General features: G+C 50.0%; 2 protein-coding genes across 8 annotated transcripts in view; one reads left to right on the top strand and one right to left on the bottom strand.

The window, feature by feature from the left end:
• The window catches only part of NMT1 (N-myristoyltransferase 1), a 30,591-nt gene extending 25,770 nt beyond the window's left edge, over positions 1–4,821 (bottom strand). Inside the window, exon 1 of the mRNA XM_022565124.3 lies at positions 4,662–4,821. Coding sequence (XP_022420832.1) covers positions 4,662–4,792 — 131 coding nt within the window. The 5' untranslated portion in view covers positions 4,793–4,821. The remainder of the gene's footprint in view (positions 1–4,661) is intronic.
• A 4,440-nt stretch (positions 4,822–9,261) lies between these two features.
• DCAKD (dephospho-CoA kinase domain containing) lies at positions 9,262–26,639 on the top strand. Of its 7 annotated transcripts, none has more exons than XM_022565150.2 (6): positions 9,262–9,392; positions 15,396–15,565; positions 18,465–18,576; positions 18,940–19,143; positions 22,327–22,414; positions 25,393–26,639. In XM_022565150.2, exons 3-6 carry the CDS (start codon positions 18,465–18,467, stop codon positions 25,682–25,684), a joined length of 696 nt encoding a protein of 231 aa, XP_022420858.1. In that variant the 5' UTR covers positions 9,262–9,392; positions 15,396–15,565; the 3' UTR covers positions 25,685–26,639. The 7 variants fall into 7 exon arrangements, with proteins under 7 accessions (XP_022420858.1, XP_022420857.1, XP_022420853.1 ...); XM_022565149.2 differs by having other exon boundaries at positions 18,461–18,576; XM_022565145.2 differs by having other exon boundaries at positions 18,385–18,576.
• The last annotated feature ends 785 nt before the right edge of the window (positions 26,640–27,424 follow it).

Genomic DNA, 27,424 nt, shown 5'->3' with positions numbered 1-27,424 from the left:
GTAACCTGGCAACTCCTAGGTCAAGTCAAGTGCGGTTCAGAGACCATTTTCAGTAATTTTCAGAGCAGTGACTCAATGCTGGCAGCAACTTCACACACTGGAATGAACTCTGAAAAAGATATCAGTCTATCAAGGACGGTTTAGAGGGGCCAGTCACCTCCATCACCAACTGGCTCCCTAGTTTGGGAAAGTCCATGGGTTACTGAATGCATCCAAAGACAGGACTCACACTGCAGCAGAGTCAGGAGGAAGGAGTCAATGTAGGAGGGAAAAGAAATCCAGCAAGCTCAGAATGGATCCTCCTGGGTGTCAAAGGGAGAGGTGGATTTGCAAATCCCAAGCCTCATTACAAAAGCTAAATCAGTCTTTATAAGTGAAGTCTACATGAGATAATCCATGTAAAGGGCTTAGCACAGTGCCCAGCACATAGTAATGCTAGCAACAGAGAACATTTATTGAACACTTAACAACAGTGAACCCTCCTTAGCTCCCTCTCGAAGAAAGCAGCAGTAGAAAAAATTCTGAAGCAAGTACCGACCCTGTTGAAGAATATTAGTTTCGTTTTGTTTTGTGCTCTCAAGAGAGAACATAGTGTTTGTGTGCCTTAAATGCAACAATCACAAGAGCACCGTCCTTGGGGAACTGGAAGAGAGGCTTGCAGGGCAGAGATTTCAGATAAAAGGTTAAAAGGAAGAGCTAAAGCAGCATCCTCCTAAAGTTACTAAATTTATGGTCCCAAAACTTATGGACTCTGCAGGGAAAGGGTTAATGGCAGACTTAGTAAAGCTGGGAGATTTTAGAGTGAGCACATTAAACAATGTGAAAAATCAGCAAAACTGGTTTGCCATGAACAGCAGTCTCCCTGAAATAGGCTCTCATTTACTTTTCATTTCTTCTGCTCTCCAGTCCCTTCTCTCTGAAGCAGCTCTTGATTAGTTTCTTTTTAATTGCCACTTAATTGGGAAATAAAATTAGAACACTTATTTGATATCAGTGATGAGGTTTCTCTTTTCATTTCTGCTTTGATCTAGTTTTGAAAAACCAAAAGCTGAAGAGAGAAATTAAGAAAAAGGAACTAAAAAGATTTCTTCTTCTAAGAGCCAGATACAGCTATAAGCCATCAAATAAATGTGGAAAGAGCCACTCTTGGAGAATCTGAAGAATAAAACAGAAGCAAGTAAGGATAGCTTTATGGAATTCCATTCAAAAAGACCTTTCTTTTCTCTTAAGTTTCTTCATAAAGGATAATACCTCATGATTAGGAAGTGAAGAAAACTTTTAAGAGCCCATATTAACCTGTCCCCATGGAGTAAGAGAACAGAATGGGAAACAGACATCCCTTATCAAAGCATTCTTGATCCATGGCTTCCCAGCATCTCAGTGGTATCGATGACACTGCAGAATAAATTCTAGGAACGAATCCTACAAACAAAATAGTCTAAAAGTTTTCCCTTTCCAAAACACCCAGATAAACTTTACTTGTCTGTTATCTGCACAATTAAAATCTACTGCCGGCTGATAAGATTTCTTCTTTAGCGATAAGTCTCTCACTAAAAACAAACAAGCAGCAGAAACTAACACAACACTGTAAAGCAACTATACTCCAATAAAAAAAAATTTTTTTCTTTTAATTTTAAAAAGGGGAAAAACCAAAGAAGCAAATTAAACCCATAGGTGAATCATGACCTGCAGGGAGATACAGCATAAAGATGATCTTAGTCTGACTCTCCACTCAATTGCTCACGGTAACTTATGCCAGGCAAGTTACTGGGGAGGGGGGAGGGGTGGAACGCTACCCCTATTTCTTTCCTCTGTTGAGTGGATTTAAAAAAAAAAATAGCAGCTAGAAAAACTGCAGGCAGATACATACACACACACACCTATATACTATATGTGCACACATGTGCACATGTGTGCTTATATGTATACATGAAATTTATACTCACCAAATATTTAATTATGGAAGAAACACATGACTAAAAAAATCAAGAACTAAACTTCTACACAAAGAAGGGATGTAAGAACTAGCAGAACTGTATTTCCTATTATTCCAGTACATGAACGCATTTCACTTCATTAGTGTAAAGCACTGAGCCCATCCTGAAAGGCCCAAGAGAACCAGGGTTAGTTTGAACTATCATTAACTTTTATTGCATACTGTCTTTTAGAACTGTTAGCATGAAAAGGAGATATTCCCCTTCAATTCTTTTATCACTTCTGAAAACATTTAAACTAATATTAAGTAAAGGCAAGAAAAATTTCAAGAAGCCAAAAAACAGTGGAAAACTACCACGAAAAATTGAAGGATCCTTGATATCTGTGGATTATTTCACAAAAACTGTAGTAAGGCTTACGAGACTTATTTGCGAAAAGGAAGTGTACATGTGAGAAAATATGACATCCTTCCTTCCCCTCAGTGAGGAGAAATGAAGCTCCACTAACACTGGGCTACGAACCTCAACATTTGTCATTCATTCATCCAGCAAACACTCATTAACACCCACTAACTGCCAGGCATCTCAAAGACAGGATCCCTGTTCTGAGACCTCACAGTAGGTAAGACCTGGACTGGACATGAATGTTATTTAACTACTGTCATGATAAAAGCTACAAAAAAAATACAGTATGTGATTGGGGGGGGGCAAGCTGGGGGAAGGAGAACAGGGAAGATTTGAAGAATAAAAGGAAAGGGGAAGGCTGCTTCAGATATTATGTGATTTAATCTTTACAACTGGAGGCTAACTAACTTTCCCAAGGTCACAGGACTATTAAGTGTCAGAACCAGGCTTTGAACTCAGGTTTGAATGATTCCAAAGTCTATGCTTTTCCCATCATACCACACAGCTTCTTCCCAAAACTGTCTCCTCTGACAACTGACAGAAAAATGTTGACTCCATCCCAGATTCTAAGTGTCAGAACTAGACTCTGTCCTCCAGGCTGGGTCCTCTGCTTTTCACCTGTCACCTCCAAACTTATTTATACAGATATCTAGATTCGGGCTGCTAAAAAACTGAATTTGTTCACCCAGACCATAACCATGTACAACAACAACACACCTCCAAAGGTTTTTTTTTAGGTTACCACTTTGTTGTACTTTAAATAAAACACAGAACTTTCCGCCAAACAGTCTTGCAAAGTGATTCACAGACTATAAACCAATTAACGAGCTACAGACACTGGTCAAGGCGACAGTTTAGCATTGAAAACTAAAAGCAACTACACACACAGCAAAGATGAAGCCATACTTTCACTTCTGAAACGAATTTCAAATTCAAGAACTCTCACATATGACTGGAATCTCTACTCAGAAGGGCTGCACTTTCCCTCCTTCCTGTTCCTACTTCCTCTTTCTCAGCTCTTCCTTTCTCAGGAATCTCACACTTCCAAACAAGGCTTTCATTACATGAGATCTGTGTGCAAAAGAACACAGTCCTATAAAAACCAAATTTGACAAGCTTCCTTTTCCCCTACATTCTTCTTGTGGTTTTTAAAGCTGATTGAAGAACATAAAGCTAGATCTTTTAACCTAAGATTTCATCACAAGCCACTTATAAACCACTTAAATAATCCTTTGTTCTCCCACTGCCTTAAGGTAGCAGAATTTCTCTTTAAAGTTTATCCAAAGGTCTCAACCTTCTACTTTTTCCTCCAGAACTACCACCAACCGATACAGCAAATGACAGGATGGCTATGAAAATCAGACTACCAAAGACTCAGCCAAAGTTATACATCCAAAACAGTCTCTCATGACTTTCCGTTAGAAAACACATATGTAAATATAGATAGGGAGAGCAAGCGTCAGTGCCAGCCACTGTTAACAATATGGAGAAAGAGAAATGATAGGGTGTGGCTTGCAAGACTGAACACTGATTTGAAAGCTCAACACTCAAACGCCTGATGCATTTATTCTACCCGAGGAACAGTTACCAGTAGGCAAGACCCTCAAGTACAGGAGATGCAGTATTAAACCCACTTCCAAACACTGTCCAAGGAAGCACCATCACTCAATTTCTAGAAGCGCCAGGCTACTTCGCAAAGTTAACAGAGCAAAGATACTGGAAGACCTAATTATGTGCTGTTCAGGAAACTTATGGATTATTTGGAGCAACAGACACGGTATACATCCAAACATTATCATACAGTAATTACGCAGGGTTTATAAGGTGAGTTTATATCCTGGGATTCTCTAGTAGTGATATTTTACAACATAATTATGGTTGGTATAGCCTGATGAATTTCCTCATTGAAGGTGAACTGCAGTGAAACGTTTTATTATTCGTTTACTGCTAATCACGTTGTTCACACACCTTATAAGTAACGTTCCTTTTGAACTGCACTGTTAGATTGACCTGTGTTGTGCCACTGAAGACCATCGTCCAACATGCTCTTTTCCTCGGACGCGCCTGAGCCACACGAGTGGAACATTACACAGAAGAACTTTTATATAATAAAAGTATTGAATGTCTCTGGGTCTTAATATACTAACCACCCACCCCTGATAAATGACAAAGACAGCAACGAATCGCCAGGCAGGGTTCCAATGTCTCGGCCAATAAGAAGGTGGGGGTGGGGATACACTAAGCTCCCGATGACTTCCCCGCACCCCAGAGACCCAGGTTGTGGGGGACTGGATGGGAATTGGACTCCGAGGATCTTGTTACCCCCGGTTGTAGCTGTTGTCCTCCTCGTTCTCGCAATCGCTGCAATGCTCATGGCCGTTTCCGTTCCCTTCCATCATCTGCGGCAGCGGAGGTACCGGCGGCTTCACTGCTGTATCACTCTCGTCCGCCATCTTGAGTTGCGAGAGCCGGCCTCCGCGCCTCACTACATGGGGGGTTCCTATTGGACGAGGGGAACTCGCGCGACACTCTGGGTTTTGTAGTTTTTGTGGCGAAGGTATCCGTAGCTAGGAGAAGGTCATTCCCAGGAAACCGGAACAAGATGGACTACAATACCCAGAAATCAAGAGGGGAGGCTGTCGTGGGTGGGAAGACAGCACTACCCGGAAGTTCTGGGAGTTCGGCCGCGCGGGAAGAAAGAGCGGCCCAAGGTTGGTGAGGCCCACGCTCCGCCACCCGGGCGGCCGCGTGGCATGCTGGGAATTGTAGTTCAATGCGGGTCTAGGGTTTGGGGCATGGGCTCCAAAATCCAAGGTTTGACCTCATCCCGCCCTTGCTAGTGTCTGGGCCGCAGGTGAGCCGTTATTGGCTGCCGTTAAGGACTGTTACCATTCCCGGGTAAGTAAGAGGCCTTGAAGCCCGCGGCAGTGCCCCACTGGGAGCCCAAATGCATAGGGCCTTCTTGAAGAGCCCTTACTGCAAGAAGCCAGGTTGGCTCCTGGCCGCGTTTCCTCACTCGGGACTCTGGGCAGCCCCTGGTCGTTGGTAGCTCGAGGCCTCTTGAGAGGCGGTGAATTGTGATATGCGGAACAGTGATCCTCAGCAAGGACATCTGACTGCTCTGTCAGGCCTTGCTGTTTAATTGGCCGGAAGATACTGAAGCTCTTCCACACCCACAGTCCCTTTCATTCTCCGCAGCAACCCTTCACAATTAATCTTAATGAGCACTTACATGCCAGGCTCTGTGGTAAGGCTTTTAGTACATCTCATTTAATCCTGTCAACAAGCCTAGAATGTGGGCACTGTTCCCGTTATTCACAGACAAGAAATGTGGCCCAGATTGGTCAGTAAATTGCACAATCACATAGCTAATAAGTGGCAAAATCAGTGTACAAATATGGATCTGTCTTAGGCCCTCTGAATTTTTCACCACCACAAAAGTCCCATTGTCTGATACATCTACCCAAGGAAATCAGTTATTAGAAGGTAATTTTGACATCTTAAGCTATTTTTACCCTTGACTGAGTGGTCCACTCCCTTGGGTCTCACTCCTGTGACTGAATAATCGCACCTGATTCTTGAAGCAAAGCCCAAAGACAAGGGTCGCATTCCTAGAGATTTTCCATTCAGGTTGGGTTATGCTGGGTGGTGAGGGAAGGACAAATTCTTATCATCAGAGAGCTCCAATGGCCAAAAAGGGAAATAATCTTTGCCTTTGGGAAACTCTCAACGTGGGAAGAGGAATAGAGTAGGAAGAAATAGTTCCCATCTGACTCAGGGAAACAAAACAAATAAAACAGCTAAATATAGTTAACTTTTGGTTTTTATATCAGTGGCAAGAGCAGAAGTAAATATGATCCAAAGCAGCAGATAGCCCCCAATCATTTATATTTAACTTTGGGAGGCAAAGACACCCACTCAGGCTGAGAGCTGTTACCCACACTCATCTCTCCAGGGCCAAGACTGCTGCGATGACCTTATATGCAGTGAAGGCAAAGGGAGGAGGTCAGAGATAATAATAAAGCCTTACATGTGTCAGATGGATTTAACTTTTCTAAGTGTTTCACCTATTATAGCTCATGCGACTTTGTGAAGGAGACTTGAAGAAAATCGTGCTTGCAGAAAAAAAAAAATCACAGTGATACCTAGTTGCAGACCTTGGGTCAGAACCCACTTCTGTTATTCTAATTCCCAGCCCTATATTTTCTTTTCCCACAGATTCGTAGAGGTTAAACAAAGGCTAATGAAACATGACTGATGAAGAGTGATTGTAGAGGATGATGGTGCTGGTGTCTGTGGCCCCTGCCATTCTTGAAATTCGAAGCTTAAGTAAGACACTCTGCATTGTATTTCACTGCAAACTGAGCAGTTTTTGCTCAGTGGAGAGCCTTTCTGGGAGGTAGGCAGGCAATGTGACTGTTGTGACCAAAAGGGCTCTAGAGTGCAGACTCAGTAGTTTTGGCGCACGGGCTTAGGTGCTCCGCGGCATGTGGGATCTTCCTGGACCAGGTCTCGAACCCGTCCCCTGCATTGGCAGGTGGATTCTTAACCACTGCACCACCAGGGAAGCCCCAGCAGGGCTGGTTTTATTCCTGTTTTACAGTCAGAAAACAAGAAGTGCAATGATTTGTCCAAAGTTTCACTGCTACTTAGGATGAGTTTGGACTTGAACCTGGTGTTTTAACACAAAGTCTGGTGTAGTAACTAAATTGCCTTCCTCCTTTGCCTTTCCCAGGGGGGGAACGTATGGTGAGACATATGTCTGGAGAGGTGATCAGGGGCCAGGTTACAGAAGGCCTTAAGTTTCAGGCTTATCTTCAGAGTTTGGACTTTATCTCCCAGCTGGGAAAGTTTTCTTAAGCTGTTTAATAAAGGATAAATATTAATGATATTTGTGAGGGATGGTATAAATTTAATTGCATATTAATATTTATTTAAAATAAACATATGGAAAGTAAGTTTAATTTTAAGAAGCGAGTCAAAGACCCAGGAGTCAAAGGAGTCATCTCTATTGGACTCAGAAGGTTGTTCACCAAACACAACTTGATGCAACTCTGTAGTCCAGCCACCACGCTAGATGCTAAGGACACAGGGGTGACTGAGATGCAGGTCATTGTCAGGATGAAGTGAGATTGTGTAAGCAGCCAGAGCCAGCTCAAAGTTTATTATTGCCATCCCGAATAACAGAGGATATGTGTTTGAGCCAAAAAAGCCCTTGATGGCAACACCTCAAAACTGCGAAGATGGGGGCTTCCCTGGTGGCACAGTGGTTGCGAGTCCGCCTGCCGATGCAGGGCACGTGGGTTCGTGCCCCAGTCCGGGAAGATCCCACATGCCGCGGAGCAGCTAGGCCCATGAGCCATGGCTGCTGAGCCTGCGCGTCTGGAGCTTATGCTCCGCAACGGGAGAGGCCACAACAGTGAGAGACCCGCGTACCGCCAAAAAAAAAACCAAAACAAACAAACAAAAAAACCTGCAAAGGTGTAGCTTCAGTTCAGAGGAGGTTCTTGGGTTGAAGCCCCTGCAGCAGCCCTTCAGCCTTTCTTCCCCGATCATCCCAGAGCAGAGAGGCATCTGCTGTTGGCAGATTGGACCACAAGGATGCCTACTTAGAAAACAGAGCCCCCACTTGTACATCAGTAGCTCACAATACTGTAAGGCAGAATCCGGGAAAAGCAGGATCATCTTGCAGGGGTTTCCTAACAATGTACCCCAGGAAGAGCTTTATACCTTGGGGGAGGGGCAGGCATCTTCCTATTCCTATCACTGCCATGGCCAGCCATGGTTACTGATGGGAGTCTGAGTACCCCTCTGATGTGTCAGGAGTAGGGAAAAGGTGGAGAACCACAAATCGAGGTTATCTGAAAGTTGTTTGGTCCAGGAAGGGAACTGGGCCATTAGATCTGGTGCTATGGAATAGGAATTAGAAATGTTTTAGTATGACCCTATGGATTAGAATTAGGAGAGATATTACCTAAGGAAAAACTTTCTAACTGCCAGGACTGGACTTCAAAGATAGCATGAAGGTGTCTCGAAAGACAGTGAGTTTGCTGACTCTGGACATGTGCAAGTAGAGGTAGCAGAGATGATCTAGACAGGTGTTTGGACCAAATGGTCCCTTTGGTCATAAGATGCAATCCTATTTATTGGGTGATGTCAGCCAGTGCTGTTGATATCAAGGAGAAAGGTTTCAGGGACTGGAGCGATCAGAGAAAGATGTTGGATTACTTCATCCTTCAGTGTATTGGATCCCTACTATGATGGGCACTGTTCTAGGCACTGAGGATACTAGTGGTGAAGATAGACAAGATTCCTACCTTAAAGGAAGCAGAAAGCAGAAGTACAGTTAAGGGAGAGGGAAAGGAGGTAGAGTAGGAGTTAATTAAGGACCACCTACTATATGTGAGGCACCATTAGATGCTTTTATGTATTTCCAATTATTTCAACAAGCAGCACAGTAGCGATTATTTGCACTTTGATTGAGGAGAGAGAGTGAGAGGTAAAGTGACTTACTAGGCTTGTATGGACATAATGAGCTCTGCGGCCAACGTACATTTTAAGAGAGGGCAAACGGATTAACCTTTAAATGTCAGTTTCCTTTTGTGTAAAATGGGGATGACGGACGGTATCTACCTCAAGGACTGTGAGGATTCAATGAGATAATTAATGCCTACAGAGTGCTCTTAAGACCTGGCAGGTGCAATGTGCTTAGAGGCTGCACAGCTAGTGATGGCCAGTCCTGAATTCGAAGCTAGGACTCTCCGGATTTTCTCCCCCAGCTTGGAAAGGCTTTGGCTCGGAGAGAGGAGTAACCCTACTGTCCCCAGCGGCCCAGCGCTCTAGGTCTGCGCGTTTTCCCGATTCTCCTCTCCCTGGTCCCACCCCGCCTCCCCGGTCCCGCCCCGCCTCCCCGGTCCCGCCCCCTTCCGCTGGCCGGACGTCCGGTCCGCGTGCGCGCGCCCCTGAGGCCTCGACTACCCTCCGGGAGCCACCCAGTGAACGCCTGTGGGACTGGGCGAAACGCGGCTTCCGAGGCCGGGTCAGAGGCCCCGGGTACGTAGAGCGCCGCACGGGCAAGTGGGAGCTGCCGGGCCCGGGGAGGGGCGGGCCGGGCGGCGGCTCCCGGCGGCGGCTCCCGGGGTTGCATTGGTCTCTTGGGCGCTCAGGCCACCCCGGAGAGCTGGGTCCACCCCGGAGGTATTGTGTCCCGGTGCCGGGCTCTGGGCGCACTAGTCGTGCTGCGTGGTGTAGCGTAGAGTACGCGCCTTTCTTTCAAGCCTTGGTTACAGTTTATTGAGCACATACTATTTTACCTCCATGGCTCATTGCCTTGACAGCAACCCTACTAAGTAAGGTGATGTTTTCCCTGTTTTACAGCTGTGGAAACCGAGAAAGGTTTACAGCTAGAAGGCGGTGGAAATTGAATTCAAACTCTGGTTCAGTCCAAAGCTACTGCACTTCAGACCTTTGTGGTCAGATATAAGTTTGATTTTTGAATCCAGCGTCTGCCACTTATTGTGTGATCTTGGGTACCTTTCCGACTCTGCTCATATGAAAAATTGGAGGCATGGAGTTCCCACTTATGCATTGATGAAGAGGGCAGCCTGACCCCCTGCTTTTCTCCGCCTCCCAGCTTCCCAAACGGAGGCTTTGGCGCCTCTGGAGCTGAGTTTGTTTACGAAGTTTTCAAAGATGTTTCTCTCCCAGTTATGCGGAAATTGTCACCCGAATGAACTTTGACGTTAAGTCCTAGTTTTAAAGTTGAGGAAATGGAAGCCTTTGCATATGGTTTCTTTGGGGGCCAGCTGTGCAGATTTTGCCTAAATGAATCAGATGGATTTGGCAGGGTGCAGACAGGCCTGGGGACACGATGAAATGCTAGAGATCTGGCTGATGATAGAAAGTGGACAGGCCAGTTGGGGTGGTTCTTCCTTCGAGCCCTAAATTCCCACCAGATCCTCTTCTGTCTTTCGAGCAAGGTCTGAATGTGTCCTCCTGGGTAGCCTGGTTAAAGGGTTCAGAACCTCACTTAGTACCTGTGCCTTTAGGGCTGAAGGCAGGCCAGCAGTAGCAGTGAGCTTAGCTTTGTTTTGAAAACTACCCACTCTCCCATTTTTAGATTGCAGAAATTTTTCTCTGAAAGTTTCAGAGGATATGATTTTTGGTTAATTGTAAATATTGACATTTAAAAAATAAAACTGTTACATTAGGCACTTAAATCTGCAGTGGAATCTAAATACCATAGTGATTTGATTTCCCTCATCCTTTGAAAAGAATACATGAACCAGTTTTTTTTAATATATAGGGGTTTTTTTAATATATAAATTTACTTATTTACTTACTTTTGGCTGCGTTGGCTCTTAGTTGCTGCGCGGGGGGCTTTCTCTAGTTGTGGCGAGCGGGGGCTACTCTTCATTGCAGTGCGCGGGCTTCTCATCGTGGTGTGCGCACTTCAGTAGTTGTGGCTCATGGGCTCTAGAGCTCAGCCTCAGTAGTTGTGGCGCTTGGGCTCAGTAGTTGTGGCGCACGAGCTTGCTCCGCGGCATGTGGGATCTTCCCGGACCTGGGACCAGGGCTTGAACCCGTGTCCCCTGCATGGGCAGGCGGATTCTTTTTTTTTTTTTTTTTTTTATTTATTTATTTATTTTTGGCTGTGTTAGGTCTTTGTTGCTGTGCGCGGGCTTTCTCTAGTTGTCGTGAGCCGGGGCTACTCTTCGTTGCAGTGCGTGGGCTTCTCATTGTCATGGCTTCTCTTATTGCGGAGCACGGGCTCTAGGCGCGCAGGCTTCAGTAGTTGTGGCACGTGGGCTCAGTAGTTGTGGCTCGCAGGCTTCCGTAGTTGTGGCTTGCAGGCTCTAGAGAGCAGGCTCAGTAGTTGTGGCACACGGGGCTTAGTTGCTCCGCGGCATGTGGGATCTTCCTGGGCCAGGGCTTGAACCTGTGTCCCTTGCATTGTCAGGCAGATTCTTAACCACTGCGCCACCAGGTAATTCCACCAGTTTTTATTTAACGGTTGAAATTTTACATTGTTCCTTTTTCCTCCTTGAACTCGTATTTCCACTATATTTCCTCCACAGAATTTTTTTCTAGTAAAATCGATTTTATGCTCGAAGTCTTTGGTTTGTTGTCCTACTTCTCTGCAACAAAAATACGTACAAAAATTAAAACACTTTTGAAAATTGTATTGTCATAATATTAAACATTTTCTTTTGGATTGAGTTCAAAAATTGTAAAATACCCAATTGACCACAACAACTAGTTTTGATCATTGTTAAACATAAGTTTTATTTAAAATGCTTCTCTTAATAAGCCAAATGGAACTTTTTAAAAAATTCATATACGTATCCATGTATATTTGTTAGAAAGAGCAGAGCTTTTTTTTCTCTCGTGCCCGTAAGCATTGAAAAAGTTGGTTCTTGTAAATAAATACAGAAGAGTTGAAGACATTTCGTTGTGGCAGTAATACTCAACTCTTTGAACATCTTTTGAGTTATGGGCCAAAAAATCACCGTGATGTCAATTACTAATGACTTGTCAGCTGACAGTTCTTTTAGGTCCTCCTTTAACTTTACTGAAGGCAAAGGTTTAGAAAGCACCGGACTCAGCAGGAGAATTTGTTACGTGGTCACTATAAACAATCACATTCTTGGCATGAATACTTATATTTTGAATTACCCCTTTGGGGTGCCAGGGGTATTTTGCACCGTGGAACAATGCACCTTAGTAAAATTTGGCATGGGTGGGTAGTTACACCTTTCTGGGAACCTGGGAAAAGATAGCCTGCAGCACGTTCCAAGTCTGATCTGTTCTCATAGGGAGACACTTGGCAAACTGAGTTGAAATTTATTCCTCTTAAACCATGTTTTTGTGTCCCTTGGAAAATCTTTGTGCCTCCTCCAGTACGAAGACCACTTGGAACTACGGTGGGCAAATACCTAACTTCTTTTACCTTCCATTTCCTCACCTTTAGAGTGGGAATAAGTAAGAACTGACTTCTTTGGGTCATTGTGCTGATCAGATGGGATCCACGACGTCCAGGCACACAGGGAGCAGCTCAGACTGTGGATGGCAGCTCTTACACTCCAGCCCCTGCCTGCTGGGACACTCAGCTTCCTAGGCACTCCTTGCCTCGGTTTCCTCATTTGTGAGCCCAAGATATCTCAGCCCAGGAATGTGGGGGTGGGAAGTGATGTGGAAGAGGTTTTGTGATTGTCACAGTACGTTTTCTGGAACAGATATGTTCTTATTTTAAAATAGTTAATGTTGAGTTCCTGCTTACTCATGAGCTGGACATTTTGCTGTGTGCTTTACGTACAGTATTCAGCCGATATTGTTTGAGGCCCTGCTGCTCATTGGGCCCTGTTTTAAGCACCTTGAACTCAATAGTGCTCAGATTCTAGGGAGAGAGGAAGATTACAATAAATAATCACATAGACATAATATTTGAGGGGTGATAAGTGCAGTGAAGAAAAGTGAAACACGAGGGAAACGGTGCTATTTTACATATTCAGGGCAGTCTCTGATAGGGTGACAACTGAGCGGAGAAGGGGGTGAGCCGTGCGACCCTTGGGGGAAAGGACCTTGTGTGTGGAGGGAACAGCGTGTCCACAGGCCCGAGGTGGGAGTGCTCAGCACGGTCAAGGAGCAGCAAGGCAGTCAGGGTGGCTGGAGGGTCTCATTCGAGGCGGGGAGTGGTGGGTGCCTGGAGAGAATGGAGCTGTGTCTGTCAGGAGACCCCTACGGGACTCTGAGGACTGGGCTTGAAGTGAGACGGGGACCTTGGAGGGTTTTGGCAGAGGGATGACACTATCCAACCACACTAGCTGTTATGACGGACAGACTGTCGGGGAGCAAAGGTGGCAGCAGATCGCTCGGAGGCTGCTGCGGTAATCCAGGAGCAAGACGGCGGGCGGGGGGGGCGGGGCTGTGGGGGGCGGGGGCGGCGGGAGTGTCTGTCTAGGTGGTGAAGCTGGAAGGTAGAGCTGGCAGGGGGCGCGGGTGAGTTGGATGAAGATTGTGAGAGAGGAGCCAGGAGGGTGCCGAGGGTTTTGGCCTGAGCAGCTGAAAGGACGGAGGTGCCCTTCAGGGAAAGGGAGTAGACAGCAGTCACCGACGTGTCACACGTTGAGTTGGGGAAGATGAGGTGATGGGGGCATATGGTACCTCATTCAGTCCTGACGAAACCCCCGTGAGTAGTCATTATTAATCCCGTTTTATATGCAAGGAAATAGAAGCCCACAGCTCTGAAGTAAATTGCCCTAGGCCACGTGGCTGCGTTCACAGCCCCTGAGATTTGGCATTCCCCGTGATCCTTTTTTCTGCATCAACTCCAGTGTTGTAGTCCAGTCCAAACGACCTCCCTGTCCACCCATGAAAGCTCCCTGGAGTGATGGTGTGTGCCTGGAGAGGGCTCTAGAAGAAAGACCTGCTCCCTCCCTCCCTCCCTTCCCTTGGTGTTGGTGAGGGCCGAGGGAGAGGGAGGCTGACCGCCAGCACCTGCTCTGGGGCCTCCCTCCAGGTCATTGGCAGCCTGGAGAAGGAGGTGGTGACTTAATAGGCCCAGCAGACGAAGAGAAGAGAACTCGGACCGAGGTTTGAACAGCAGCCTCTCACCAATAATGAAAGATCAGGAGCCAGGAAACTGTAGATAAAAATAGCACTTATCAGTTAATTGGAAAACAATATATTTTTGCAACCACTGCTTCCACAAGAAAATAATTGGGTCCCAAGGCAGGGAACAACTCGTTTTCATGAATGATTATATTGATCATTGGAGCAACGTGGATACATCCCCTTTGGAAAGTAATTCAGAGGAGAAGCGTGTGGCTGGTCAGACATGCCCAGGGTGAAATCCTGAGAGGCTGCAGAAGGAGGAGGAAAGAGGCTAGAAGTTAATGAGGGAGCGGGCCCTGGCTGGGCAGGCCGGTGTGGGGCTGTTGATTGGGAGATGCAAAACAAGAGAACTCGCCTCCAACCCAAGTCCCGAGCTCTCCCGAGGGAGGAAAGAAAGTGTGTCCATTCACATATCAGTTCCTTATTCTTCTTTGTAAAAAAACCCACATTATTTATTTATTTATTTATTTATTTTTGGCTGTGTCGGGTCTTAGTTGCAGCACGCAGGCTTCTCTCTAGTTGTGGCGTGCCATGTGGGATCTTAGTTCCCTGACCAGGGATCGAACCCACATCCCCTGCACTGGAAGGCAGATTCTTAATCACTGGAGCACCAGGGAAGTCCCTCAGTTCCTTATTCTGCTTGAACCCATTGGGTGTTTTGTTTGTTTGCACTTTTCTCCTGTAGGGATTTACTGGCAGTGAGCAGCATGTTCTTATGGAAAGAGGAGCAGGCTGGGAGCCTACCCTTTGCCACTGAGGGGAGAATGTGACCCCCAAGTATTTCCCATTCCCTTTCCTGCTTCTGGAGTCATTCAGTCATTCATTCTACGCATAGTTATCAAACAGTCTGTCAGAACAAGAAGGGAACATTGGTTGAGGGTTCCTTGTGTGCTAGGTACTGTTCTGAGTGCTTTGCATGTATTAACACATTTACTCTTCATGGCAACCCAGAGTAGGTGTCCTTAGCTCCATTTTACAGGTGAAGAAACTAAGTCAAAGAAAGCTTAAATAACGTGACCAATATCACTCACCTGGTGAGCGACTGACAGTCACTAGACACCGGGCTAGATGTTAGAGACAAAAGGGTCCAAACTGGACACAGCTTGTGACCTTGTGGAGCTTATTTTATCTAACACGTAGTCACACAAAAGTACAAAGCACAGTGGGCACACGGGAAGGAGAGGAAATGAAGTGGTGAGAGATGTCAGAGGCCTGATTTGGGTTTGGGGGGTGGACGAGGCTGCACCGAGAGAGGTGGCCTGCTTCCTCGCTGCTTTCAGGTCCTCACTCAGAGTGACTGCTCTGGTCCCTCGTTTAAAACAATGACCCCCGTCACTCTTGATGCCCTCCCCCACTCAGCATCGCCACACATATCGTGAGCTTTTCGATGATTTTTGAGCCAGATCAAGAAGAGGATATCAAAGGTGGTCACTTTTCTGGTAGGTGCCTGCAGAGGAGCTACGGGACAGGTCTGCGTGGATCTGGGTGCCTGACTTTGAGGCAGCTGGGAACCTAAACCTTCGTTACCTCCTTGCCAAGCCTTAAGGGGACAGTGGGCTCTCGGTCAGTACGGCTCTTGGGCAGACCCATCCCCCACCCTCCCCAGGCCCAGGGTGAGTACCACGTGATCGCTCTCGCTCACCTGTCAGTGCTCTGTTATTGGTTGGTTCCATTTGTTACTGTCTGTCTCTCAGAATTTTCCTGTGGGGCAAGACCTGTTTTCCTTTGGTTGCTGCAAAGCACAGAGGAACTCGTTCAGCGGTTCATGAAGGAGTGAGCTATGGAGGGGCTTGTCAAATGGGAACAGCTGTTATTTGTCCAGCCCCTTTAAGCCAGGGGCCCACAGCTTCCCTGGGCATGTGCTCCTCCATCCCCTTGGCCTTCCTGGCAGAGGCCAAGCAGCTGTTAGTCTGTTTCTACAGATGGTCATCCAAGGCCCCAAGAAGGGAAGATCTTCACTGGGTTACCCAAGGAGGCTGGGGCAGAATTGAGCCTGGAATTTATCTCTGTGCCCTGGTGGTTGTCCATAAGATCTGGCCCCCTATTCTGCAGAGGGAAAACACCAGTGTGATCATCAAGAAATAATTTTTCTTTGGCCCCAAATTGATTTGCCTACAGACGGATGCGCCATCCTTATTTTGTCTTAATCTAAATGTAAATTAAGTTTCCATTCCCGGGGTACATTAAGGCAGGGGTCTAGACTTGGAGTTAGGAGCCCTGAATTCCATCCAGGCTCTGCTTTTAGTTGTGGTCCTGGGCAAGTCCCTTCTTCTCTGGTCCTCAGTCTTTACCATCGTAAACAAAGAGTCCATCCCAAGCCCTGTTGCACAGCAGAACTGCCTGGGTACCTCCACCCCCCAACACCAAGATCTGACTCAGTAGGTCTCAAGGCGGATCCTGGTCCTGTGTACAGGAAGGAGGTGAGGTCTGTTCGGCCACATGGTCTTACAGGCCCCCTTACCCAACTCGGCAAACCTGGGTGACCAGGTGACAGTGGCTTGCTTTCATCGATGAGGGGTCAGGGCCTTGTGGAGAACCAGCCCTTGCCCCTTCCCTCAGCTGCGGCCTGTTCTCAAGATGGGTCTTCCGCAGAAGAGGACCCAGTGCTTTAGGGACAATAGGACAGAGTTTGGATTTAAAACGCTGGTGCTGAATATCCCATTTCAAAGCTTACCAAAAATAAATAAATAAGGAATTCCCTGGTGGTCCAGTGGATAAGACTCCACGATCTCACTGCTGAGGGCCTAGGTTCAATCCCTGGTCAGGGAACTAAGGTCCCACAAGTCGTACGGCCCGGCCAAAAAAAATTTTTTTTAATTAAAAAAATTTTAAAAAGCTTCAGCTGAGTGGATGAATTTTTTTTTTTCCCCCGCAAGTGAACCCTATCCTCTTTTGTAAGCTGGAGGGAGACCTACCTGGGGGCAACTCCAGTCTCAGAGAGATTGTAGAGAAATGCCTTGTAAACGGTTTGATAATTTAGTTAGATCTCTCCATGTGGATGATGATTCTGGTGGATATTTTCCTCTCTCCTCCCTGGCTTCCCTGGGTGAGAATGAGCGCGGGCAGATTTAAACATCTAGGTTGGTCCCCTGCTGCCCCAAGCCACCCACCCACTCAGCCCACACCCGAGCGGCTGCCTCCCCCTGTCGTTTAGTGTGTCCTCAGGGGAAGCAGACTCATTTCAGTATAAGCTCAAGCAAAATGTAATTAGGACAGTAAATCTGCTGTTTAACCAAAAAAAAAAAAAAAGTCCTAGGACAGGTTTCAGGGTCCTGGACATCCTTTGATGCTGAAGGAAGGATGGGAGAGACCTGGCCTTTGATTTAATTTCTCCCAGTTTGGGAACAGAGTCCAGGACATGGTAACCATGTTTACTGAAAATGCAACACGGCTTAAAATCTACTGTGAGATCGTCTGAGGCTGCAGGAATGGGGACCTGACTTCATGAAAGTCTTTTTTTTCTTTCCATGCCTTGCAGTATGACTGACTCACAGCATCCGTCCTGCACCAGCACCCTCACCTCCTTTCCAGGGCATTTACCACGTTAGTGGCAGTGCACCAAGGGCTGTAGATGTGTTTTCTCAGTCAGTCTGCACAACAGCCTTAGGAGGCAGGTTCTGTCATCTGCATTTTACCCCCATTTTATGGATGAAAAAAACTGAGGTTGAGAGAGGCAAGTGACTTGCCCCGGGTTGCACAGCATGCAAGTGGAGCAACTGGATTTGAAGGGTCTGTGCTCCTAGCCTCTGTGCTGTATTGCAACTGCTCAGTCTGAGAACCGCAGATCACCACGCCAGGCTGAAGGCTACCTCCCCACCAAGCCTGTTTTCCTTCCCTCGTTCCTTCTTGGCACGATCCACACTTCTCTAAACCTCAGGCTTAGTGGCCACTCAGCCACTGCCTCTCACTGAGCTCCCCACCTGGGCTGCTTCTTAGATGAGAAGGAGGGATTATTCCTCTCAGTGTACATCAGTCTCCAGGCCTCCCGGTGCCGGTGCTAGGGTGTGGCAGGCAGGCCATTTCCTCCCCGTGAGCCTCAGTGTCCCAGACTAGAAAGCGGAGGCTGGGGCCATCTGGAGAGCGCCTTGGGTTCACCCCAGAGGGACAGGTGTCCCTTTCCTATGGGAGCTTGCCTGCAGTGGGGTACAGCAGCCTCCAGAAAGCTCTCTTTGCTTAATAGCACCCGACCTTGCTCTGCCTGCTCAGCGTTTTAATTGCTAAATTTATACAGTGTTAGTTTGCCTTCTTCATGAGTGTCCTTAAAAGAACACCGGAGGCCTCTCCTGAAAGAGTTTTCTGTCTCGGGTGGACCCTGAGCCTCCCGAGCTCAGGCCTTGGCTCTGCCTGGCCAGCTGTGTCTCCCTCCCCCGCCTTTGCCTTGCTGTCCCCCAGCCATTGGCTCCACACTGACCAGGCCTGCTCTGTGCCACAGGCAGGTCCTTCGGCGTTCCTGTGCGGGACCATCGCAACTGGGGAGCTTGGCCTCTGGTGACCTCCCTCTTTCCTAGGAAGATGTTCCTGGTGGGCCTGACAGGGGGCATTGCCTCAGGCAAGAGCTCAGTGATCCAGGTGTTCCAGCAGCTGGGTTGTGCGGTGATTGATGTGGACGTCATTGCCCGGCATGGTGAGTTGGGGGGGCGGGTTGTACACAGCAGATGCCCTGGGCTCCCTTCCTTCCATGAGGCCTCACCTTTTCATAAGGCCCTTCAAGCCCTCAGAGGAGGGGGGGGCCTTCCCATCAGCCCTGGTCTCCTGCCCCCTACTGCCCCACCCCCACTCTTCCCTCCAGCTCCCCTCACCCCATGACCAACACCAGGGATTCTGTGCACTCTGCTCTCCTCCCTGCTTTCCTTCCCCTCATCTTGTTTTTGCTGCAACTGAAAGAAGAACCCCTGGGTTCCGCCATCATTTTGCCTCTGGTCACTCAGAGTCCCCTGGCTGGGCTGGAGGCTCCAGTGAGTGACCCAGGCTCCTCTTCATGCCACAGTCGTCCAGCCAGGGTACCCCGCCCACCGGCGTATCGTGGAGGCCTTCGGCACTGAGGTCTTGCTGGAGAATGGCGACATCGATCGAAAGGTCCTGGGGGACCTGATCTTTAACCAGCCCGACCGGCGGCACCTGCTCAACTCCATCACCCACCCCGAGATTTGCAAGGAAATGATGAAGGAGACCTTCAAGTTCTTCCTCCGGGGTAAGACCCCGGGGCCTGGGACGGGGTGGGGCCCAGGCCCTTCTCCTCTGCAGAAAGGTTGGCGGGGGTGGGGGGGGAGCGGGGGGAGGAGCTGATTATCATCCAGGCTGTTGAGTTCACTCTGCTCATTGGCATCCTCCGTGCAGCCCTGTACCAGCCCCAGAGAGAAGTGATGTCCCTCAACTCTTAAGGGGGCTGACAGTTTAATGAGAAGAGACACTTGAGGCTTTTGAGCCATGAACCCCAGGAAGCTGATTTTTCTAATAGGGTGGGAGTCATAGTAGCTGGCGAATAATGGAGTCATAAGACCTGGGTTTAAGTCCTGGCCCTCACGGTTTCCGGCAGTGTGACTGTTGAGTGCACCCACCCCCTCCGTCTGTTTCCTCCTCTGCATAGTGAGGCTAATAATGCCAACTGGGCAAGTTCTTAGGGAGGCTAAAAGTCTACACCGTGACTGTCAAACACCACGACAGTGTAAACCGCAGTCAGTCAGGTTTGGTGCTGGTTGAGCCGCCTGGGAAAGTAAGTTTGCAGAGTGTAAGGTGGGGAGGCTCCGGGATGGCCAGGGCCGGTGGGGGCGGGTTCTAAGTGGAGGATGATCCTTGGGGGCTGGGCCTCAGTGGAGAGAGCTAGCCTGGTGTGCTCAGGGACGGCCAAGTGATGCGGCAGGACTGAAGGAAGGGGAGAGTGTTTGAAAAGCAGGGGTCTGTGGCAGCCTTTCCCAAGCCGTACGCTACAGTCCAAGCGCGGTTCTTCAGGATGGCGTTGGGCAGGGGTGACCTGACCTTTACTGTCCAGGATGGGGTCAGTCCCCAGGAGAACGGGGAGAGCTGAGAGCAATGGTTTAGGATCAGGCGAGAGGCTGGCCCAGGGCCCCTACAGAGCGGCCTGTCAGCCGCTAGGCCATGGAGCCTCCAGCCCAGGCTCCGGGTTGAAGGCCTGGCTGATTGTCTCCTGTCAGTCACGAGGCTGAGACTTTGCTTCCTGGAGGGTATGGGGGAGGCTTCTTGCTTTTCTTCGGGCTTTTGCACTGTGATCATGGCCAGATTCTCCCATGTGTCAAGTTCTCATGTACAGAGTGGGGACCCTCTCCCCACTCCTGTCCCCTCTGGCCAGTACCTCCCTCCAGAAGGAAAGGGATGACTTGACAGACATCCTTGATGTTGACCCTCCCTTCCCCGCCCCCCAGCTCTGGCCAGGCAGGAGCTGGCTCCCAGCATCCTCCCTGCTGGACCAGCTTTTGCTCGCCATCTCAGTACCTTGCTGCAGGCCTCCTCCCTCAAGGGCAGTCTCAGGACTCTTGCTACCTTTGTCCTGCCTCTTGTATCTGTGCCAAGACCCTTCCCGTCACTGCCCACCCCTGCCAGGAATGAGGCCTTCTGCCTTTCATTCCTGCCCTTTCGCGTTCGCTCCCAGGCCAGGCGCGAGTACCTCTATCTGCAGGGCTTTGAGGCAGCAGTGGCTCTCCCCTTCTGAAATTAAGCATCGGATAATGTCACCCGCTCCAAAGTTCTCCCGCTGTGTCATCCACCCAACTTCCCCTCTCCCCAGCCACCACCACTTAAATAAAAGCCAGAAAGCTCTTTTCAGCTCGATAAGGTGAAAAATGGGGACGACAGCTGTGGCTTCCACAGTCCCAGTTTTCCCCTGATGAGTATAACAAATACAACTGTCAGAGTTGGTATAATCAAACGTCAGATAAGATCACCAGCTGTTGGGAGGTCTCCGCGTAGGCAGACGGATATCTTAATAGAGTCAGGGTGGTTTGCAGAGCTTATCAAGCAGGAGGGATGTGACAGCTGAATAGCCCTTTGCCAGCGAAGCATAGAGCTGTCCGCGAGCTCCCGAGAGGGGCCGAGGAGAAAGGACAGTGCAGGGAGAGGAAGGGACGGGAGTGGAGCAGAAAAGGGAGGTAAGAGGCCCAGTGAGGACCTGGTCTCGGCCCCTGTTCTGGGCTGGACAGGAGTTGGGGAGCCAGCACTGCCAGCCTCCTTCCTCCAGGGAGCTGTAGTAATAACAGCCAGCCATCATCTGTGGAGCGGTGAGTGAGGGTCTGGGTGAGGGGCTGCTGAGGGGTTTACAGGCATTTGCTCATGTAATCCTTACCATCTTCCTGTGAAGCGGGCCATCTGTTCACTCATTCACACAGGTGGGGTTTGGTAAGGGGCCCAAAGGGAGACAGTGGTGGCGACAAACCAAGGCGTGTCATCTGAGCCCATCTCATGACCCCCCCGCTTCTCACTGCTCCTGGATCCCTGCCAGCTCTTCCACACTTACACAGCGGTCACTTGCCTGAAGAGAACTAGGAGCCCCAGGTGTTCCTGGGCGAGTAGCCCAGGGACATGCCCGCACACAGTGGGTGAGGGTGCACCCCCTTGGCCGGCCTTGGCTTGCAGTGGGAGGGCTAGTCGGTGCCTTTTACCCCACGGGAGTTACTTCTGTAGTATGAGTCATAACCACCCCCACCCCCCAGAGTCGTACCTGTAATCCCTGGCTGGAGGCGGCCTCTGACGCCGAGAAGCAGCCTCTTTCCCTCTGGGGCTGCTGCGGCCGCCACCCCATAGGAGTTTCTCGTGGAGAGTCGGCAGAGAGCGCCGTGCAGGATCTGGCTCCTGGTGGAGAACCTATCATTTTTTTTCTCTTTTTTTGAGGAAAAGTGGGTGAAGTAGGGCAGAATAGGCCCACTTATTCCTGGAAACTCTCTCCAGTCTCCTACAGCTCTGGCTGTGTCACCTCCCTGTTCAGAAATAACAACTCTCTGGGTTGAAGACCAAGTGAACTCAACCCTTTGTGACTGCCCCGACCACCTTGTCAGCTTCGCCTCACTCTGCTCGAGGCCTCCACTTCCGCCAGAGCTCTTCCCCTTCCTGGAACCCTCACCTCCACCTGCTCATTTTCAAGTATCAGAAGTCCTACCCGCTTTTCAAGGCCAGTACAGATGCCATCCCTTCTGTAAGGTCTTCTTGGATCATCCACCCCAAAATGGCTTTCTGCAGCTTTGTGTTCTGAATGGCACTGGAACTGGCTAGCAGTCAGGTTATGCCTCTCCTCGGAAGGTCTCCCCCTCTGCCGGGCAGCTCCTGATGGTAGGGGGCAGTGGCTTGGACTCTGTTCCCACGCTGAGCACATAGTCCTGTGTGTGCTTGCAGAATTGAATTTGTGGGTTTCCCGGCCTCCCCCCAGGATACCGCTACGTGATTCTGGATATCCCCCTGCTGTTTGAGACCAAGAAACTGCTCAAGTACCTGAAGCACACAGTGGTGGTGTACTGGTGAGTGTGTGGCACGGCCCGGCCTGACCGAGGCTGGAAAGGAGGACCCCTGGGGTAAAGCATGTACCTGCAAAGCGGCCCCCTGCACTTTGCCCTTTCCCCACAGGGTGGCCAGGAGGCCCAGAGGTTTTGGGGAGCAGGGTCCAGAGCCTATAGAAACTGACCTCTGTGCCTGACCCAGATGTGCCTGGGAGCAGATGGGGGGGAGTGATGGCCCCCAGGTCTCTCTAGTGCTTGGGAAGGGCTCCCCCTGCTGGCCATTGGAGGCACTTCAGCAGGGGCCCTGCCCTGGGCGACCATGTTCTTATTCATTGGTTCCCTTTTCCCTCCTGCAGCACTTCTCAACTTTCCAAACATTTATTGCTTCCCTCAGTTTACCTCTCAACATAAGGTAGTCAGGACAGGAGTTGATATTTCTGAGTTATAGAAAACTCAAGGCAGAGAGTTACAGAATTTGTCCAGGGTCACCCATCGGCAAAATCTATGAACAGAAAGTTGCCGAGAAGGAGTTGTCAGAACCCAGCTAAGGAAGGAGCTTTGTTCATGTCCCCCAGGACATGAAGCAAACCAGAATCCAGGATTTGGCAAACAGAGGAGGATCAGGCTGTCAGAGAAAATGAGTCATAGTCCCAGCGGAGTGAGAGTGCAAATGAGGCTTCAGGGTGTCTCTGCCTTCCAGAAACTTCCTGGATGCCACCCATAAGTACAGCAGACACAGAGGTGGACACTTGGCTCTGCAGGTACTTTGGGCACAGGGTTGCTCTCAAGAGACTAATGGTGGGGGAGTCTCCGAGCACACTGGAGGCGGGGCCTGGAGTGCTCAGCGCCCTAAGCATCACCCTGCCCTCTGCCCCAGCGCCCCGTTGTGGGTTGGCATTTAAAGGCAGCCTGAATCTGCTGAGCCTGGTGCAGGGACTCAGGCATCCTCTTCGCTCCCCCACTGGCCCCTGTCTCGCCCTGTAATCCTGCAGCCTCTCTGGGTTCTTTGTTCTCTGTTTGTGAAGGACTATCAGCTGAGGCCAGGCCAACTCCAGGAGGACAGAATTCTCTTTGCCTTGGAATTTTAATACAATTGAAACTTTGTACCAAGGGATTCAAAAAAGAAAGTCTTATTAGAGTGTAGGTGAGTAAACAAGACGGGGGCTGGTTGTGTCTGCAGTCACTAGGTGACTCCACGCTTTCCCTGCCACCTTCCGCATCCTATGCTTTCCTTTTGCTAAGAGCAGAGATAGCTGTGGCTCCTGGCGCATAATTGGAGCTTTGTAGATTCTGCCTGCTCCCCAGGAGATCCTCCAGCCCCACTCACCAGCCAGAGCAGCCTTTCCCAGGGTCTCGGGTGCCATACATGCCCCACTTTTACCACATGTGGTTGTATGGCTCTTGAGAGATGCCCAAGAGATGAATGAGTGATTATTTGCTTTTCATAAAAGGGATCCACGCTTTACAAAAATAAGGACCCCCCTCAGGGACTCCTTTAATTGGCATTTGAAATAATATGGGCGTTTACCAAAGTGTGATTATACCAAAATGTGATTATTCGCTTTTTCAAGGAGCTTGCCAATTGTGGGATAAATGTTTGGGCAAAAGTTCCCTTACCACAAACAACGTCAGTCTTTTAACCATCTGGGACTATCCCTGAGCTCCAGGAAGGGCTGTCAGAGAGTTCTGCCTTCACATCCCAGGAGGCCCCCGGTCTCGGCCTCACCGTCTGAAGGGTGTGCGCTCACTGGTGGCCCCAGGCCATCTCCATTCTCTCACCCAGACTTTCCCAGCCACAGATCTGCAGTGTCCCTGACTAGGGTTGGCTATAGTCCTTGTTCTTAGCCAGGCAGGGATTGGCCCCATGACCTTGACAGTATGCTGTCCTTCTAACAAAGGAAATCAGAAGTCCTACCTACTTTCTAAGGCTAGTGCAAATGCCATCCTTCTACAAGGTCTTCCCTGATCAGTCAGCCAGAAGTGACTTCCTGCCACGTTCAGTTCTGAATGGCGTTGGGATTGGCTAGTGTTCAGTTATGTCTGTCCTTGGAAAGTCTGTCTTCACATCCCAGGAGGCCCTTGGGTCTAGGCCACAAGTAGGAGGGGACTAAACTGTAGTCATCAAATCCTCCCATCTTATAACCGGGAAAATTCAGGCCTAGTGGCAAAGCAGAGAGACCCCAGATGGCAGAAAACAGCTGCTGCAGCCCTTTCCCGCCTGGTTCCTATTGAGGGCTTAGGCATTCACAGAGATGGCCCCATTCCAGAGGACAGCTGGGCAGTTCCTGTGTAGCCAAAAGCAGGACAGGGAGTTTGCCGAGGAAGGACCCAGGCGGTAACATCAGAGCGCGCGCGAGGCATTCTTTGTATTTCCTGTGGCGTTGGGAGACTGGGCGTTGCCTGGCTTACTGTGCAGTGCTCAGTCCTGTCCCAAGGACCGAGGGGATCCAGTTCTCAAGTCCTTGCTCCTCTTGGGCTCCGTGCATCCCACTTCATCGGTGGCATCAAGCCCAGTGGCCACCGTCTCAGCCCAGTCCTTTTGCTCTGAATGTGCAGGACTAGGTGTGGGGAGACAAGGAGAGGGCTCTTTGTGGTGGACCGGGAAGCTGTTTTTGATGCCGCAGGGCCAGGCCCCCAGGGGAACTGAAGGAAGTGATTAGCTTGCAGACACAGGTCTTTCAGTAAAGCTCATCCATCCAGGGATGCAGGATGTAGCTGATTCCAGGTGATCAAGTCCTCCCATCTTAAAACTGGGGAGTCTCGGGCCTGGTGGCAAAGCGGAGAGACCCCAGGTGGCAGAAAACAGCAGCTGCCCCCTTTTCCCTCCACATTTATACTAAGGGGCTCAGGTAGCCCATCGTGCTACTGGGGTGCTCACAAAGAGTGGGGTGTGGTGGGGGGAGCCCAGGAGCTTCCAGGGCTGTCCACCCCTGTCACGCACCGTTGGGAGGGAGGCCGGGACCTGTGATGTCTGAGCAGCCCTTCTGCCCGGTCCCTAGTGACCGAGACACGCAGCTGGCCCGGCTGATGCAGCGGAACAGCCTGAACCGCGACGACGCAGAGGCCCGGATCAAGGCCCAGCTGCCCCTGAAGGACAAGGCCCGCATGGCCCGCCACGTTCTAGACAACTCGGGCGAGTGGAGCGTCACCAAACGCCAGGTGGTCCTCCTGCACGCCGAGCTGGAGCGCTCCCTAGAGTACCTGCCACTGCGGCTCGGGGTCCTCACAGGGCTGGCCGGCATCGCCAGTCTCCTCTACCTGCTCACCCACTACCTCCTGCCTTCCCCCTAGCGGGGCCCTGCAAGACAGGAATTCCTGGGTCTCCATCTCCTCAGAGGCTGAAACCAGGTAATGAATGCATCCGGTTTCCTCCCAACCCCTCAGCACACACACTCTGGATCTGGGCTGGAGCCCTGCACTGGGCCGACCCTTCCTCGGAGCACATCCTGTCCAAGGCAGAGAAGCAGCCCTCTGTCAGCAGATGCTCCTTCCCACCTCCCCCAGCACCCCTCCCTCTGGAACAGTGTCCATCACGGGCTGTGGAAGCAACAGTGGTAGACTCTTGTAACTTTCTTGTGGGCGGGGGTGAGGAGCACCTTCAGTGGCCGTCACCAGTGTTTAAAGCTGGGAGGGTCCCTGGGCTTGAACCCTTTCCTAGCACGTGCCCCGTCACGGCCAAAACCCCCTGCGTGGACCATGGGAAATCAGTTTAGACCAAGGGCTGCCTTCAAGCAGGATTCCCCTGTAGATTGAAGCCCTTGGCCAGGAGGCAGTAACAATTCCCTTGTCGTGATGCTGTAGTGGGGCAGAGGCCAGGCCTCTTCTGGGATGACCCACTGTCCCACCGTGGCATTTCCCTCGCACTCTCCACACCCTGCTCCCCGCCTCCTACCACTCTACCTCCCTGAGCTCTTGCTAGGCTGCACGCGGTGCACCAGGCTGTTTCTGGCCTCTTTGCCTTCACCTTGCTGCTCCCCAATCTGGAAAACCTTTTTTTTTTTTCCCTACAACTGGCTACCTTCCAGCTCAGGCACCATCTGAAGCCCCAGGCTGGGTTAGGTGCTCTGGGATACCCCCTGCCCCACATTTTACCTGAATCCACAGTATAATAATCAGCCCCAAACTGGTTAGTCTCTCCCACTAGACTGTAAGCCCTTTGAGGGCAGGAACTGTGTCTTAATCATCTGTGTTCCTGGTGCAGAGCCTCACTCACCATTGGTGCTGAATAAAGTGTGTCGATCTGAAATGCCCTGAACTGCCATTGTTCCCCCAGCACCACCGACTGACCGAGGTTCCCAGACTTGGCTGGTACCATTGGGGTTAGACTTGGCCTCCTCCCACACTAAGACCTGTGCTCCTCACTTCCCTGGCCCAGAAGGTACATTTGCCTTCTGACTTCTTCTGGGGCCCCAGGAGGATTCCAGCCAGGTCCAGATGTACCTGTGTGGGAGGTGGGTGGAGGTGCTGGGGCAGCCTCACACCCACATACTCCATCTTCCTTCCCCAACCCAATTAGACCAATGTAGACATCAGCTTCCCCTTGCCAGAGCCGGCAGACCTGCTGATGTGTTGATCCTGCGGCCAGCAGCCTATTAAGACCAGAAATGAGTGTGACAAATGCGATTGCTGTGGTGGCCATACTCAGTGCCCCCTTTCCCAGAGCTGCTCATACTTCAGAGCAGCTCATTAACTCACTGCAAACCCGCGAGGGGCAAAGGGCTGGTAAGGTGGTGTCAGGCTGTGGGTTGAGGGCCAGGGCAGGATGAGAATGGCAGAGGGCAGCCGCTTCTCCGGTTTGAGACCTGGCAAGAGCGGGTAAGGGAGGAAAGGTACGGACTCCTCCCAGTGCCCTGTTACCCTAGTCACTGAGAAGATGGTGCTTCGTGAAGGTGTGGCATGCCGGACGCTGCTGGATGTATGACACCCGGAGGTAACATAGCATTGATTATTCTGATTCCAGGCCCAGAGGGATGATCTTATTCGTGTCGGAGCCAGGCTTCAGAACTCTGCCTGCTGTGTCCCTGGGCCTGC

The sequence above is a fragment of the Delphinapterus leucas genome, chromosome 19 (assembly GCF_059928025.1).
Source record: "Delphinapterus leucas isolate spDelLeu-1000000601 "Yukka" chromosome 19, BTC_Dleu_Yukka2, whole genome shotgun sequence".
NCBI lineage: Eukaryota > Metazoa > Chordata > Mammalia > Artiodactyla > Monodontidae > Delphinapterus > Delphinapterus leucas.
This window is presented reverse-complemented; position numbering and strand designations above follow the sequence as displayed.